General features: G+C 45.4%; 1 protein-coding gene across 9 annotated transcripts in view; it reads right to left on the bottom strand.

Annotated features, from left to right (window-relative positions):
• Positions 1–36: 36 nt before the first annotated feature.
• Positions 37–14,753, bottom strand: part of LOC115111273 (dmX-like protein 1) — a 58,454-nt gene continuing 43,737 nt past the window's right edge. For 7 of the 9 annotated variants that reach the window (XM_029637154.2, XM_029637157.2, XM_029637158.2 and 4 more), the window contains exons 35-45: positions 14,485–14,547; positions 9,126–9,212; positions 6,738–6,859; positions 6,337–6,475; positions 6,152–6,212; positions 5,802–5,929; positions 5,447–5,524; positions 4,766–4,857; positions 4,545–4,597; positions 2,280–2,497; positions 37–1,995 (exon numbers count right to left, since the gene is read on the bottom strand). In XM_029637154.2, the coding sequence (XP_029493014.2) occupies positions 1,771–1,995; positions 2,280–2,497; positions 4,545–4,597; positions 4,766–4,857; positions 5,447–5,524; positions 5,802–5,929; positions 6,152–6,212; positions 6,337–6,475; positions 6,738–6,859; positions 9,126–9,212; positions 14,485–14,547 (1,266 nt within the window). In that variant the 3' untranslated portion in view covers positions 37–1,770. Of the gene's footprint in view, positions 1,996–2,279; positions 2,498–4,544; positions 4,598–4,765; positions 4,858–5,446; positions 5,525–5,801; positions 5,930–6,151; positions 6,213–6,336; positions 6,476–6,737; positions 6,860–9,125; positions 9,213–14,484; positions 14,625–14,753 lie in introns of those variants that run through there. The other 2 variants (XM_029637160.2, XM_029637161.2) reach the window with 2 other exon arrangements.

Genomic DNA, 14,753 nt, shown 5'->3' with positions numbered 1-14,753 from the left:
CAATACCCTTTACTCAAGGTTCCAAACAGACAAGTGTACATTACAATTAGTTGCTTTATTATATTACACTTGTAAATCTGACTTAATCAACATATTCATAAAATTAGCTTTCTGAGCATATTCACAGTGTAAAGGAAGAAAAACATGGAACCCCTATTGTATATGATGGTTCTAGTTAAATACTAATCCCTTGTCTGCGATAGAATATTACACTAAGCAATTTAACATATCTCCTACGCATCGTTGATTAAAGATTTAATTAAATTACTATGCAGTGAAATGTTTTTTACAGGGACAGCCATAGTTGTACTGCACCCCGGGAGGAAATTAGGGTTAAGTGCCTTGCTCAAGAGCACAGCGACCTTTCGGTTACTGGCCCAATGCTCTAACCATAAATCAATGTACTTTGATTATTATATCTGCATCATGATCAGGCACTATTGTTTAAACACAATCCATAAATATTATTGGTATTTCACAGAATTGTCTTCATAAAGCAGGACTTGCTAAAACATCACAGTAAAGTTGTGAGGTGTAGTTCTATTTACAGAATGCAATAACTATTTTATTAAGAAAGCCTTTTCTCCAGCTTATACCCCAAATATAGATTTGTCTACAGCAGCTATGTGACAATATGCCAAGGGGATGAAGTTATTGGGAATAATAGATATCACAATATACATGGGCCTAGATTCAATCTATAAGTTACAAGGTCATTTCCTGAAGGCAATGCATTTTGTAAAAATAAAAAGCTATTGTTCAAACCACACAAGTACCCACATTCCTTTTATACCCATCAGATGTGATTGGATAAAAGATAATTGGGCTGCTTGTCTAAATGCATCCTCACTAACCAGTTTGTAAAGTCAATTTCATGTTAGCCAAGGTAAATCCACAATTTAAGTGACTTATCTATGCATTTGTGGTTGATTTGGGGATGGGAGGAGGAAAGTGCTGTGTTGGAATAAAACAGTTTCTTACTCAAGACACTCATTGAAATTAGTGCTCTCTTTCTCTTATTGGCTAAAGAATAGGGCGCTTACGTGGTGTTACTATAAGCTACTTGATAGTTACAGCAAATAATCAAGGGGAAGAACAGACCAATTATATTGGGTTTCCCTGATAAGTGGGTCCTTAAAGCTATGTGTGTACCTCAATAAAATGAAGATCACTTGATTGGTCAATTGCACACAAGGTTCAACCAGAACTAAATACCACTCAACAATACCTAGGGGAAATGGGTGCAGTACCAGTATGAGTTAGATTTATAAGGACACATCACCACTGTTTGAATCTAGACCACAACAATACTAAACAGAATATTATACTTAAGGCTTGGCTTGCTCTCTGGGATCTAAACTATGCACTGCATATCATTTTACCTTATTTATGAGCAAACAAAGCGAATTCCTTATGATTCGATAATGTGCTTTATATCAACTGGCCTTAACAACTTAAGCAAGCAGGGATGTCAGTATTTTACAGTCTTAAAATGGATGCAGAGCACTGTAGAAACACCTGACATCCCAAATCATACACTGCACAGATCATCTCATCTCTACATGACTCATCTTGACATGTAAGATTCCAATATGATGATTGCCTTAGAAAAGTGATCACTGGTGAGAGGAGGAAGCTTGCGTCCGTTTTTGAGTGTCCTCTCCTTGTGCAGACAGACAGTCAGTCCCTCCACACTCATCTTGCAGTAACTTGTGCAAACAAAGGCAGTCTTGGTCACGTAAACCACAAGCTGAGGCTGTGCTTAGTTAGCTAAATGATGAACTTGACGTCGTTCTTCAGGTTGCCATTGTTGACGCTGAAGCGGTCAGGGAGAATCCTCATCTTCATGGTACCGTCGGCGCCACACGAAAAGATGTGGTTGGCCGGGCCCACCTCGATCTGCATCACGCCCGTGCCCAGATTCCGGAACAGGGACTGGCGAGCGTGCTCGTTGGGGAACTGATGCAGTAAGCACTGCGTGGACAGGCTCCACACCTGCAACATCACACCACAGTCAGGGTTGGAGCAACCTTTTTGTTATTTTTGCATTAACATGCTTATACAGGGGGGAACCAAATATCTATTGTAATCCTGATTTTGCAATAGGCTGCTCCCACCACCTTACTCCCCTTGAACCTCCCAAAATCCACCCATAAACCTACCCTATACCGATCCACAACCGTTGTTTTTGACCCATCCTAACCCAGTCACCTGGAAAGAATAAACACGCAACAGGTGCAGTGAGGGGGACTATGTGGCTAGTGAGGGAGGGAGGGCACCTTGATGTTGCCCTCGGCAGAGCCGCTGATGAAGCTGCCCTCGGTGGGGTCCACAGCCAGGGCCTTGACAGGGGAGTCGTGGGCCTGGAAGCTCTGGCGCTGGTGCCTGTGGGGGAGCTCCAGCACGCTGATCCAGCCCTTCCTACCACCTGTGATCAGCAGCTGCTGCCTGGGGGCCAGCGACAGCACCGTGGCCCCCGACTCATGACAACTAAAGGCTGCAGAGAGAGGAGAGGGGCCAAATAGGAACAACTTAGCTACATTTAACTTGGCTACTCTCTGTATTATTGTTGATGATGTACTGGCTTCAATAGAAAGAGCCAGTGTTGGAGGACTCACCGTGCACTAGACTGTTAATAGTGTTGTGGAGGACTCACCGTGCACTAGACTGTTAATAGTGTTGTGGAGGACTCACCGTGTACTAGACTGTTAATAGTGTTGTGCAGGACTCACCGTGCACTAGACTGTTAATAGTGTTGTGGAGGACTCACCGTGCACTAGACTGTTAATAGTGTTGTGGAGGACTCACCGTGCACTAGACTGTTAATAGTGTTGTGCAGGACTCACCGTGCACTAGACTGTTAATAGTGTTGTGGAGGACTCACCGTGCACTAGACTGTTAATAGTGTTGTGGAGGACTCACCGTGCACTAGACTGTTAATAGTGTTGTGGAGGACTCACCATGCACTAGACTGTTAATAGTGTTGTGGAGGACTCACCGTGCACTAGACTGTTAATAGTGTTGTGCAGGACTCACCGTGCACTAGACTGTTAATAGTGTTGTGGAGGACTCACCGTGCACTAGACTGTTAATAGTGTTGTGGAGGACTCACCGTGCACTAGACTGTTAATAGTGTTGTGGAGGACTCACCGTGCACTAGACTGTTAATAGTGTTGTGGAGGACTCACCGTGCACTAGACTGTTAATAGTGTTGTGGAGGACTCACCGTGCACTAGACTGTTAATAGTGTTGTGGAGGACTCACCTGTTAATAGTGTCACTAGACTGTTAATAGTGTTGTGGAGGACTCACCGTGCACTAGACTGTTAATAGTGTTGTGGAGGACTCACCGTGCACTAGACTGTTAATAGTGTTGTGGAGGACTCACCGTGCACTAGACTGTTAATAGTGTTGTGGAGGACTCACCGTGCACTAGACTGTTAATAGTGTTGTGCAGGACTCACCGTGCACTAGACTGTTAATAGTGTTGTGGAGGACTCACCGTGCACTAGACTGTTAATAGTGTTGTGGAGGACTCACCGTGCACTAGACTGTTAATAGTGTTGTGGAGGACTCACCGTGCACTAGACTGTTAATAGTGTTGTGGAGGACTCAGGACTAGACTGTTAATAGTGTTGTGGAGGACTCACCGTGCACTAGACTGTTAATAGTGTTGTGGAGGACTCACCGTGCACTAGACTGTTAATAGTGTTGTGGAGGACTCACCGTGCACTAGACTGTTAATAGTGTTGTGCAGGACTCACCGTGCACTAGACTGTTAATAGTGTTGTGCAGGACTCACCGTGCACTAGACTGTTAATAGTGTTGTGCAGGACTCACCGTGCACTAGACTGTTAATAGTGTTGTGGAGGACTCACCGTGCACTAGACTGTTAATAGTGTTGTGGAGGACTCACCGTGCACTAGACTGTTAATAGTGTTGTGGAGGACTCACCGTGCACTAGACTGTTAATAGTGTTGTGCAGGACTCACCGTGCACTAGACTGTTAATAGTGTTGTGGAGGACTCACCGTGCACTAGACTGTTAATAGTGTTGTGGAGGACTCACCGTGCACTAGACTGTTAATAGTGTTGTGGAGGACTCACCGCACTAGACTGTTAATAGTGTTGTGGAGGACTCACCGTGCACTAGACTGTTAATAGTGTTGTGGAGGACTCACCGTGCACTAGACTGTTAATAGTGTTGTGCAGGACTCACCGTGCACTAGACTGTTAATAGTGTTGTGGAGGACTCACCTGTTAATAGTGTTGTGACTCACCGTGCACTAGACTGTTAATAGTGTTGTGGAGGACTCACCGTGCACTAGACTGTTAATAGTGTTGTGGAGGACTCACCGTGCACTAGACTGTTAATAGTGTTGTGGAGGACTCACCGTGCACTAGACTGTTAATAGTGTTGTGGAGGACTCACCGTGCACTAGACTGTTAATAGTGTTGTGGAGGACTCACCGTGTACTAGACTGTTAATAGTGTTGTGGAGGACTCACCGTGCACTAGACTGTTAATAGTGTTGTGGAGGACTCACCGTGTACTAGACTGTTCATTGGATTCACCAATGTATCCCAAAGACACACATTCCTATGGAGACAAAACAACGCATTTACTTACAGCGCATTAGACCAACTGAAACAGGCACTCTATAACATCAGCCCATTTGGTCCCCAGTGAAGTGATTGAGAGGTTTGATCACATGGCTCTGTAGCAGGGCTCTGTAGCAGGGCTACGAAGCAAGGCTACGTAGTGTACCTGTTGTCTGTTGACAGCCCTGCTGTGGCTATGAGGGAGGATGAGCCCACGAACACAAAGTCATGAGCTGTCTTATTATGGCACTGCAATGTCTGTGGAGGGAAGACCATCACCAATAAACAACAACGCTACCATACAGTAGGAGGCACAGCTAACTGCCAAAATAAAGTGTACATCAACATAGAGTGTACTAATAGGGCATTGGGCCACCACTAGCGGCCAGAACAGCTTCAATGCATCTTGGGATAGATTCTCTAAGTGTCTGGAACTCTATTTGAGGGATGAGACGCCATTCTTCCACAACAAATTCCATCATTTGGTGTTTTGTTGACGTTGTTGAAAAACGCTGTCTCAGGCGCCGCTCCAGAGTCTCCCATAAGAGTTCAATTGGATTGAGATCTGGTGACTGAAACGGCCAGGGCATATGGTTTACATCGTTTTTATGCTCATCAAACCATTCAGTGACCACCCTTGCCGTGTGGATGGGGGATTTGTCATTCTGACCATTTTTATACATGACCCTAAGCATGATGGGATGTTAATTGCTTAATTAACTCAGGAACCAAAACTGTGTTGAAGCACCTGCTTTCAATATATGTTATATCCTTCATTTACTCAAGTGTTTCCTTTATTTTGGCAGTTACATGTAGACAGAGACTGACAGGCGCTTTTTGTTCCTACCAGGTAGGGTTTAGGGGTGTTCCCAGTCGTATTGGTCTGCCATAGACGTAGGGCTCCGTCAGCGTCAACGATACCAAACTGGACAACACAGCCAAGAGATGACCATATTAGGAAGATCATTCAAATAAGGAGTAAAAGTAATGTCCAGCAACTACATCATTCCTCAGCAGTAGCCATGTTGTTGAGGGACTGAGTTGGGCGGGGAAAACGTTACTTGGTGAATAATTAAATGTAAACTAAATATGCATTCCAGTGCAGTACTTTTGACCAGATTCTTATGAACCCTGGTCAAAAGTAGTGCACTATAAAGGGAAATTGGGAATAGGGTGCAAATGGGGAAGGAAAATGTAGTCACCTTGTTTCCTTGGTGGTTGAATCGTATCCGTGTGACTCTGGAATTGCCTGGACTTCGGAAGCAGATGATCTGCTGAGAGTGGCCCCACTCAAACATCCGGACACTTCCGTCCTGCGCTCCTGTTAAGTCTGAGGGAGGGAGGGACTTGGTAATCAAAACCACAACAATAGGATTCTCCAATCCCAATGTAGTATTGACAATAAAAGGACGTGTGTATCTTCTTGGAATATTAGCACAAGGCAAGGATGATAACATCAAGGTCTAAACAAAATAGACATGGTACACATAACTAGCATGTGTGGCAGTTTCAGTCATTGTATACAAGCAGGAAAGAAGTTACATCTACTTACAGTAAGGCAAGGTTGGGTGGGAGGTCATCCTTCTCACGTTGTTGATGTTCCTTTTGATGAGCTGCACCAGGAAATAAAAGGACAAGATACTCAACAAGACATGCTAGTAGAATGTACTGCATTGAGCTCAATATCAGTGGCAAAAAAAAGAAAAGGAACCGCAGTAAAAGCTCTGTCAGCCTCACCACGGCAGCGCCTCTCCCCGTCTGCAGGCCCCCGAGCCAGGGCATGTTGATGGGCGTCCCTAGGCTGCTGTGGGTATAGGGGGTGGTGCCGTGGAGGGTGTTGAAGTCGTCCCGGGCCTGGATCACCAGGAAGTCATCACTAGTGTGAGAGTGCGTGTGAGAGAGAGAGAAGAGTTTGAGAGGACACTCCCAGACAGAACAGTATTAACACAGTGCTGACTGCATCCAAGAGCCAAGCTTCAGGCGTTTACTTCTTGCCAATCTAAACATCTCTGATATGGTCAATAGGAGGTATTCAGCAGCCAAATCACAGGTAGGGACACAGAGGGACACTCAAAGTTCCTACACAAATCTAGAAGACACTTTATTTTCTTGTTTGGGTAATTGAGATCCGGGCTCACCCTTTGGCCTCGGCCTCCGTATCGTCATCGATCCACGTCAGAATCTGAGTGGCCAAGATGGAGGACACGTCCAGCTCCTGGATGTCATGAGTGGAGGCCATGACTAAGCAGTTCCGATTAGCCTGGGACACAGAGAGAATAGAGAAAGAGGAGAGAAATCCAAAATCAGTCCTTCCACTTCACATAGCCTATTGAGCCAATGTGACACCTTGCTAGTCTAACATAACGACGCAGATGTCTCCTGTGGAGAACATGCGTAGAACAGTCGTCTCCTGTGGAGAACATGCGTAGAACAGACGTCTCCTGTGGAGAACATGCGTAGAACAGTCGTCTCCTGTGGAGAACATGCGTAGAACAGTCGTCTCCTGTGGAGAACATGCGTAGAACAGTCGTCTCCTGTGGAGAACATGCGTAGAACAGTCGTCTCCTGTGGAGAACATGCGTAGAACAGTCGTCTCCTGTGGAGAACATGTGTAGAACAGTCGTCTCCTGTGGAGAACATGCGTAGAACAGACGTCTCCTGTGGAGAACATGCGTAGAACAGACGTCTCCTGTGGAGAACATGCGTAGAACAGTCGTCTCCTGTGGAGAACATGCGTCTCCTGTGGAGAACATGCGTCTCCTGTGGAGAACATGCGTAGAACAGTCGTCTCCTGTGGAGAACATGCGTAGAACAGTCGTCTCCGCTTGACCCTATCCCCTCCTCTCTTCTCCAGACCATCTCCGGTGACCTTCTCCCTTACCTCACCTCGCTCATCAACTCATCCCTGACCGCTGGCTACGTCCCTCCCGTCTTCAAGAGAGCGAGAGTTGCACCCCTTCTGAAAAAACCTACACTCGATCCCTCCGATGTCAACAACTACAGACCAGTATCCCTTCTTTCTTTTCTCTCCAAAACTCTTGAACGTGCCGTCCTTGGCCAGCTCTCCCGCTATCTCTCTCAGAATGACCTTCTTGATCCAAATCAGTCAGGTTTCAAGACTAGTCATTCAACTGAGACTGCTCTTCTCTGTATCACGGAGGCACTCCGCACTGCTAAAGCTAACTCTCTCTCCTCTGCTCTCATCCTTCTAGACCTATCGGCTGCCTTCGACACTGTGAACCATCAGATCCTCCTCTCCACCCTCTCCGAGTTGGGCATCTCCGGCGCGGCCCATGCTTGGATTGCGTCCTACCTGACAGGTCGCTCCTACCAGGTGGCGTGGCGAGAATCTGTCTCCTCACCACGCGCTCTCACCACTGGTGTCCCCAGGGCTCTGTTCTAGGCCCTCTCCTATTCTCGCTATACACCAAGTCACTTGGCTCTGTCATAACCTCACATGGTCTCTCCTATCATTGCTATGCAGACGACACACAATTGATCTTCTCCTTTCCCCCCTCTGATGACCAGGTGGCGAATCGCATCTCTGCATGTCTGGCAGACATATCAGTGTGGATGACGGATCACCACCTCAAGCTGAACCTCGGCAAGACGGAGCTGCTCTTCCTCCCGGGAAGGACTGCCCGTTCCATGATCTCGCCATCACGGTTGACAACTCCATCGTGTCCTCCTCCCAGAGCGCTAAGAACCTTGGCGTGATCCTGGACAACACCCTGTCGTTCTCAACTAACATCAAGGCGGTGGCCCGTTCCTGTAGGTTCATGCTCTACAACATCCGCAGAGTACGACCCTGCCTCACACAGGAAGCGGCGCAGGTCCTAATCCAGGCACTCGTCATCTCCCGTCTGGATTACTGCAACTCGCTGTTGGCTGGGCTCCCTGCCTGTGCCATTAAACCCCTACAACTCATCCAGAACGCCGCAGCCCGTCTGGTGTTCAACCTTCCCAAGTTCTCTCACGTCACCCCGCTCCTCCGCTCTCTCCACTGGCTTCCAGTTGAAGCTCGCATCCGCTACAAGACCATGGTGCTTGCCTACGGAGCTGTGAGGGGAACGGCACCTCAGTACCTCCAGGCTCTGATCAGGCCCTACACCCAAACAAGGGCACTGCGTTCATCCACCTCTGGCCTGCTCGCCTCCCTACCACTGAGGAAGTACAGTTCCCGCTCAGCCCAGTCAAAACTGTTCGCTGCTCTGGCCCCCAATGGTGGAACAAACTCCCTCACGACGCCAGGACAGCGGAGTCAATCACCACCTTCCGGAGACACCTGAAACCCCACCTCTTTAAGGAATACCTAGGATAGGATAAAGTAATTCTTCTCACCCCCCCCCCTTAAAAGACCTAGATGCACTATTGTAAAGTGGCTGTTCCACTGGATGTCATAAGGTGAAAGCACCAATTTGTAAGTCGCTCTGGATAAGAGCGTCTGCTAAATGACTTAAATGTAAATGTCTCCTGTGGAGAACATGCATAGAACAGTCATCTCCTGTGAAGAACATGTGTAGTACCTTGTTGATGGCGAAGGCGGTAATGATGTCCGAGTCCTTGTGGATGATCCGGGCCTTGCCTCCGGGGTAGCCCAGATCTGCCTCACTCTGTAGAGCAATGCATGAATCATTACAGTCTCTGCATGTCTGAATCATTATACAGTCTCTGCCCGTCTGAATCATTTCAGTGTGACCTAAAGGAAGTGGTGGGAGATGAATGGACGACGCATGCCTGTTTGCAGTAGGAGGGTGTGTATCTCTAACAGAGCCTTGCCTCAGGGCTACAGGGTGGGAGACTAGAGCATCAAGAACCCACAGTTATCAGGATTAGTGCCATTTTCAACCTCTGGAGACAATGCTCAGCACACGAGGCTCAGCAAACCCACTGAGATGGGCGTCTTATTGTATAATATAAAAGGGGTGTATTGACACGAGACGCCGAACGGAGGCTTTCACAGAACATTAGGTTGAATTACATTCTACATCACAATTAATTAAATGGTAAATACCACATTTCCTCTCAGAGAGTGTTCGGCTTGACTATGAGATCTAAATATGGTGACTTGCCATTTTCACATAGTACTTCATCTTAACCCGACGAACATTCAACGTGACACTCTGGGCCTGCTAATCAGAACCTATTGGACTTCATGACAGTCTTATTCTCCTCTGCACATTCTGTGGAATTAGTTTGTGATGAACTATGGCAACCTAATCACTGTATAGACTAGGAAAAGGCTTTATCACAGAGTACAGAACATGCGTTTTATGTCATCATTTTTACCGTCCAAAAATTCTGAAAGTGTAAAATCACACCATATACCGTATATATAGTGAATTTTGTCTTAGATCTAGTCTACTGTATAACATTCAGATAAAAGCATGGCAATGTCTTTCATGTAGCTCTATACCATGACAGTATAAACATTGTTTGGTTCTTTATGAAGCTGTTCATTACAAAATTCATACAAATCTCAGATTGCCTAATGAAAGCAATGCACATGCATTTGTTAGCTCATGCTAACAAGATTTCAATAAAACCAATGCAGCTTTTTGAAATGAGCCAAATTGCTTAACTAATTGGTTCAATTATTTCAAACAACTTGGGACATTTGCCAAATGAATAATGCGCTGGGAAAGTGTGACATTCACTTCCGTGTTTTATTTCTTCCGTTTTTTAAATGGTCTTCAAGTGCAAAAAGCACAAAATGCAATGTAAAACCTTCATAAAATGCATTAGGTTGAAGTAAATTAATTCACTAATATAATTTGATATACATTGCATCTGGAAAGTATTCAGACCCCTTGACTTTTTCCACATTTTGTTACGTTACAGCCTTATTCTAAAATGTATTCTATTGTTTTTTCCTCCTCATCAATCTACACACAATACCCCATAATGACGAAGTAAAAACCAGTTTAGAAATGTTTGCAAATGAATAAAAAATTACATTTACATAAGAATGTTTAAAATGCACACAACTGTCTATATAAGGTCCCACAGTTGACAGTGCATGTTAGAGCAAAAACCAAGCCATGAGGTCGAAGGAATTGTCCGTAGAGCTCCGAGACAGGATTGTGCCGCATTAAAGGTCCCCAAGAACACAGTGGCCTCCATCATTCTTAAACCACCAAGACTGCCCGAGGGGCCAGCTCTAGGAAAACAGCACAGGTGACCAAGTAGCGCAGCGATCTAAGGCACTGCATCTCAGTGCAAGAGGTGTCACTACAGTCCCTGGTTAGAATCCAGGCTGTATCACATCCGGCCATGATTGGGAGTCCCATAGGGTGGTGCCAATTGGCCCAGCGTTATCCAGGTTTGGTCGGGGTAGGCCGTCATTGTAAATAAGAATTTGTCCTTAACTGACTTGCCTAGTTATATGATGGTTAAATGTAATCATTATTTTTGTTTTAACCAGATGGTCACTCTGATAGAACTCTAGAGTTTCTCTGTGGAGATGGGAGAACCTTCCAGAAGGCCAACCATCTCTGCAGCACTCCACCAATCAGGCCTTTATGGTAGAGTGGCCAGAAAGAAGCTACTCCTCAGTAAAATGCACATGACAGGCCGCTTGGTGTTTGTCAAAAGGCACCTCAAGACTCAAGATTCTCTGGTCTGATGAAACCAAGATTAAACTCTTTGGCCTGAATGCCAAGCGTCACGTCTGGAGGAAACCATCCCTATGGTGAAGCATGGTGGTGGCAGCATCATGCTGTGGGGATGTTTTTCAGCGGCAGTGACACTAGTCAGGATTGAGGCATAGATGAACGGAGCAAAGTACAGAGAGATCCTTGATGAAAATCTGCTCCATAGCGCTCAGGACCTCAGACTGGAGCGAAGGTTCACCTTCCAACAGGACAACGACCCTAAGCACACAGCAAAGATAAGGCAGGAGTGGCTACGGGACAAGTCTCTGAATGTCCTTGAGTGGCCCAGCCAGAGGCCGGATTTTAAACATCTCTGGAGAGACCTGAAAATAGCTGTGCAGCTACGCTCCCCATCCAACCTGGCAGAGCTTGAGAAGCTCTGCAGAGAGGAAGTCCCCAAATACAGGTGTGGAAAGCTAGTAGCATCATACCCAAGAAGACTTGAGGCCGTAATCACTGCCAAACAAAGTACTGAGGAAAGGGTCTGAATAGTTATGTAAATGTGATAGTTTTTTAAATTTGTAATAAATTAGCAAACAATTCTAAAAACCTGTTTTTGCTTTACGCTTATGGAGTATTGTGTGTAGATTGATAAAAATAAATAAAACATGTAATCAATTTTAGAATAAGGCTGTAACTTAAAATGAGAAAAAAGTAAATGGGTCTGAATACTTTCAGAAGGCACTGTGTGTGTGTGTGTGTGTGTGTGTGTGTATGTGTGTGTGATACATACATAAACTCAGCAAAAAAAGAAACGTCCCTTTTTCCTGTCTTTCGAAGATAATTCGTAAAACTTTCCCATGCTTGTTGAATGAACCATAAACAGTTAATGAACATGTACCCGCGGAATGGTCGTTAAGACACATAACAGCTTACAGACGGTAGGCAATTAAGGTCACAGTTATGAAAACTAAAAGAGGCCTTTCTACTGACTCTGGAAAACAACAAAAGAAAGATGCCCAGCGTCCCTGCTCATCTGCGCCTTAGAGATGCTGCAAGGAGGCATGAGGACTGCAGATGTGACCAGGGCAATAAATTTGCCATGTCCGTACTGTGAGACGCATAACACAGCGCTACAGGGAGACAGGATGGACAGCTGATCGTCCTCACAGTGGCAGACCACGTGTAACAACATCTGCACAGGATCGGTACATCTGAACATCACACCTGCGGGACAGGTACAGGATGGCAACAACAACTGCCCGAGTTACACCAGGAACGCACAATCCCTCCATCAGTGCTCAGACTGTCCACAATAGGCTGAGAGAGGCTGGACTGAGGGCTTGTAGGCCTGTTGTAAGGCAGGTCCTCACCAGACAAACCCACTGTCGCTGGACCAGACAGGACTGGCAAAAAGTGCTCTTCACTGACGAGTGGCGGTTTTGTCTCACCAGGAGTGATGGTCGGATTCGCGTTTATCGTCGAAGGAATGAGCGTTACACCGAGGCCTGTACTCTGGAGCGGGATCGATTTGGAGGTGGAGGTTCCGTCATGGTCTGGGGCAGTGTGTCACAGCATCATCGGACTGAGCTTGTTGTCATTGTAGGCAATCTCAACGCTGTGCGTTACAGGGAAGACATCCTCCTCCCTCATGTGGTACCCTTCCTGCAGGCTCATCCTGACATGTCCCTCCAGCATGACAAAGCCACCAGCCATACTGCTCTGTTCTGTGCGTGATTTCCTGCAAGACAGGAATGTCAGTGTTCTGCCACAGCCAGAGAAGAGCCTGGATCTTAACCACATTGAGCACGTCTGGGACCTGTTGGATCAGAGGGTGAGGGCTAGGGCCATTCCCCCCAGAAATGTATGCGGACTTGCAGGTGCTTTGTGGAAAAGTGGGGTAACATCTCACAGCAAGAACTGGCAAATCTGGTGCAGTCCACGAGGAGGAGATGCACTGCAGTACTTAATGCAGCTGATGGCCACACCAGATACTGACTGTTGCTTTTGATCCCCTGCTTTTTCAGGAACACATTATTCCATTTATGTTAGTCACATGTCTGTGGAACTTGTTCAGTTTATGTCTCAGTTATTGAATCTTATGTTCATTCACATGTTAAGTTTGCTGAAAATAAACACATTTGACAGCGAGGACATTTCTTTTTTTGCTGAGTTTACAAACATACATATAAATAAATAAAGTGCCAGTAAAAGGTTGACACACCTACTCATTCCAAGGTTTTTCTTTATTTGTACTATTTTCTACATTGTAGAATAATTAATAATAGTAAATATATGAAATAACAAATATGGAATCATGTAGTAACAATGGATATTAGACCGGTGGAAATCTGTCCTTTGGTCTGATGAGTCCAAATTTGAGATTTTTGGTTCCAACCGTGTCTTTGTGAGACGCAGTGTAGGTGAACAGATGATCTCTGCATGTGTGGTTCCCACCGTGAAGCATGGAGGAGGAGGTGTGATGGTGCTTTGCTGGTGACACGGTCTGATTAATTTTGAATTCAAGGCACACTTAACCAGCATGGCTACCACAGCATCCTGCAGCGATACGCCATCCCATCTGCTTTGCGCTTAGTGGGACTGTCATTTGTTTTTCAACAGGACAATGAGCCAACACACCTCCAGACTGTGTAAGGACAATTTGACCAAGAAGGAGAGTGATGGAGTGCTGCATCAGATGACTTGGCCTACACAATCACCCGACCTCAACCCAATTGAGATGGTTTGGGATGAGTTGGATAGCAGAGTGAAGGCAAAGCAGCCAACAAGTGCTTAACATTTGAGGGAACTGCTTCAAGCATTCCAGGTGAAGCTGGTTGTGCCTAGAGTGTGCAAAGCTGTCATCAAGGCAAAGGGTGGCTATATAAAATATATTTTGACTGAACACTTTTTTGGTTACTCCATGAGTCCATATGTGTTATTTCATAGTTTTGATATCGTCACTACTATTCTACAATGTAGAAAATAGTAAAAATAAAGAAAAACCCTTGAATGAGTAGGTGTGTCCAAATGTTTGACTGGTATTTTCTACATTGTAGAATAATAGTGAAGATATCAAAACTATGGCCGTGTTTTTTATGAATTTCATGATATAATCTTGAAGTCAAGTTAAAAACAGAAAAATCGGACATGGAAGTGGACGCGGAAATAGATGACATTTTCCCAGCGTAAAACACAGGTGTCAATTAAAAACTGAAATGATTTTACTGGTCAATGAGCATGGTAATTACAACCCATAAACCCCCACCACCAAAATTATCCAAAGCAGTACCTGGTTACAGCTAGGCTCCTCCATCCCTGAACATTTGTCATTTTCATTGAGGTCCTCAACCGACTTAATTATTTGAGAAGCCCCCAAGACATCAGACAAAACAATGTGATGAATCATGCAGAGTCAACAGGAAACACAATCTAGAATTAGACGGTTAATTATCAGGGTTTAAGAACAATATTATTCACCAGAAATCCACAAAGTAAAAGGCAATTAGGATATAAATACAGGAACCATGCAAAACAAAAGCACAAATGCGTCAACAGGGA

This window comes from Oncorhynchus nerka, linkage group LG27 (genome assembly GCF_034236695.1).
Source record: "Oncorhynchus nerka isolate Pitt River linkage group LG27, Oner_Uvic_2.0, whole genome shotgun sequence".
Taxonomy (NCBI): Eukaryota; Metazoa; Chordata; class Actinopteri; order Salmoniformes; family Salmonidae; genus Oncorhynchus; species Oncorhynchus nerka.
Note: the sequence above shows the minus strand (reverse complement) of the source record. Positions and strands in the feature narration are given on the sequence as shown.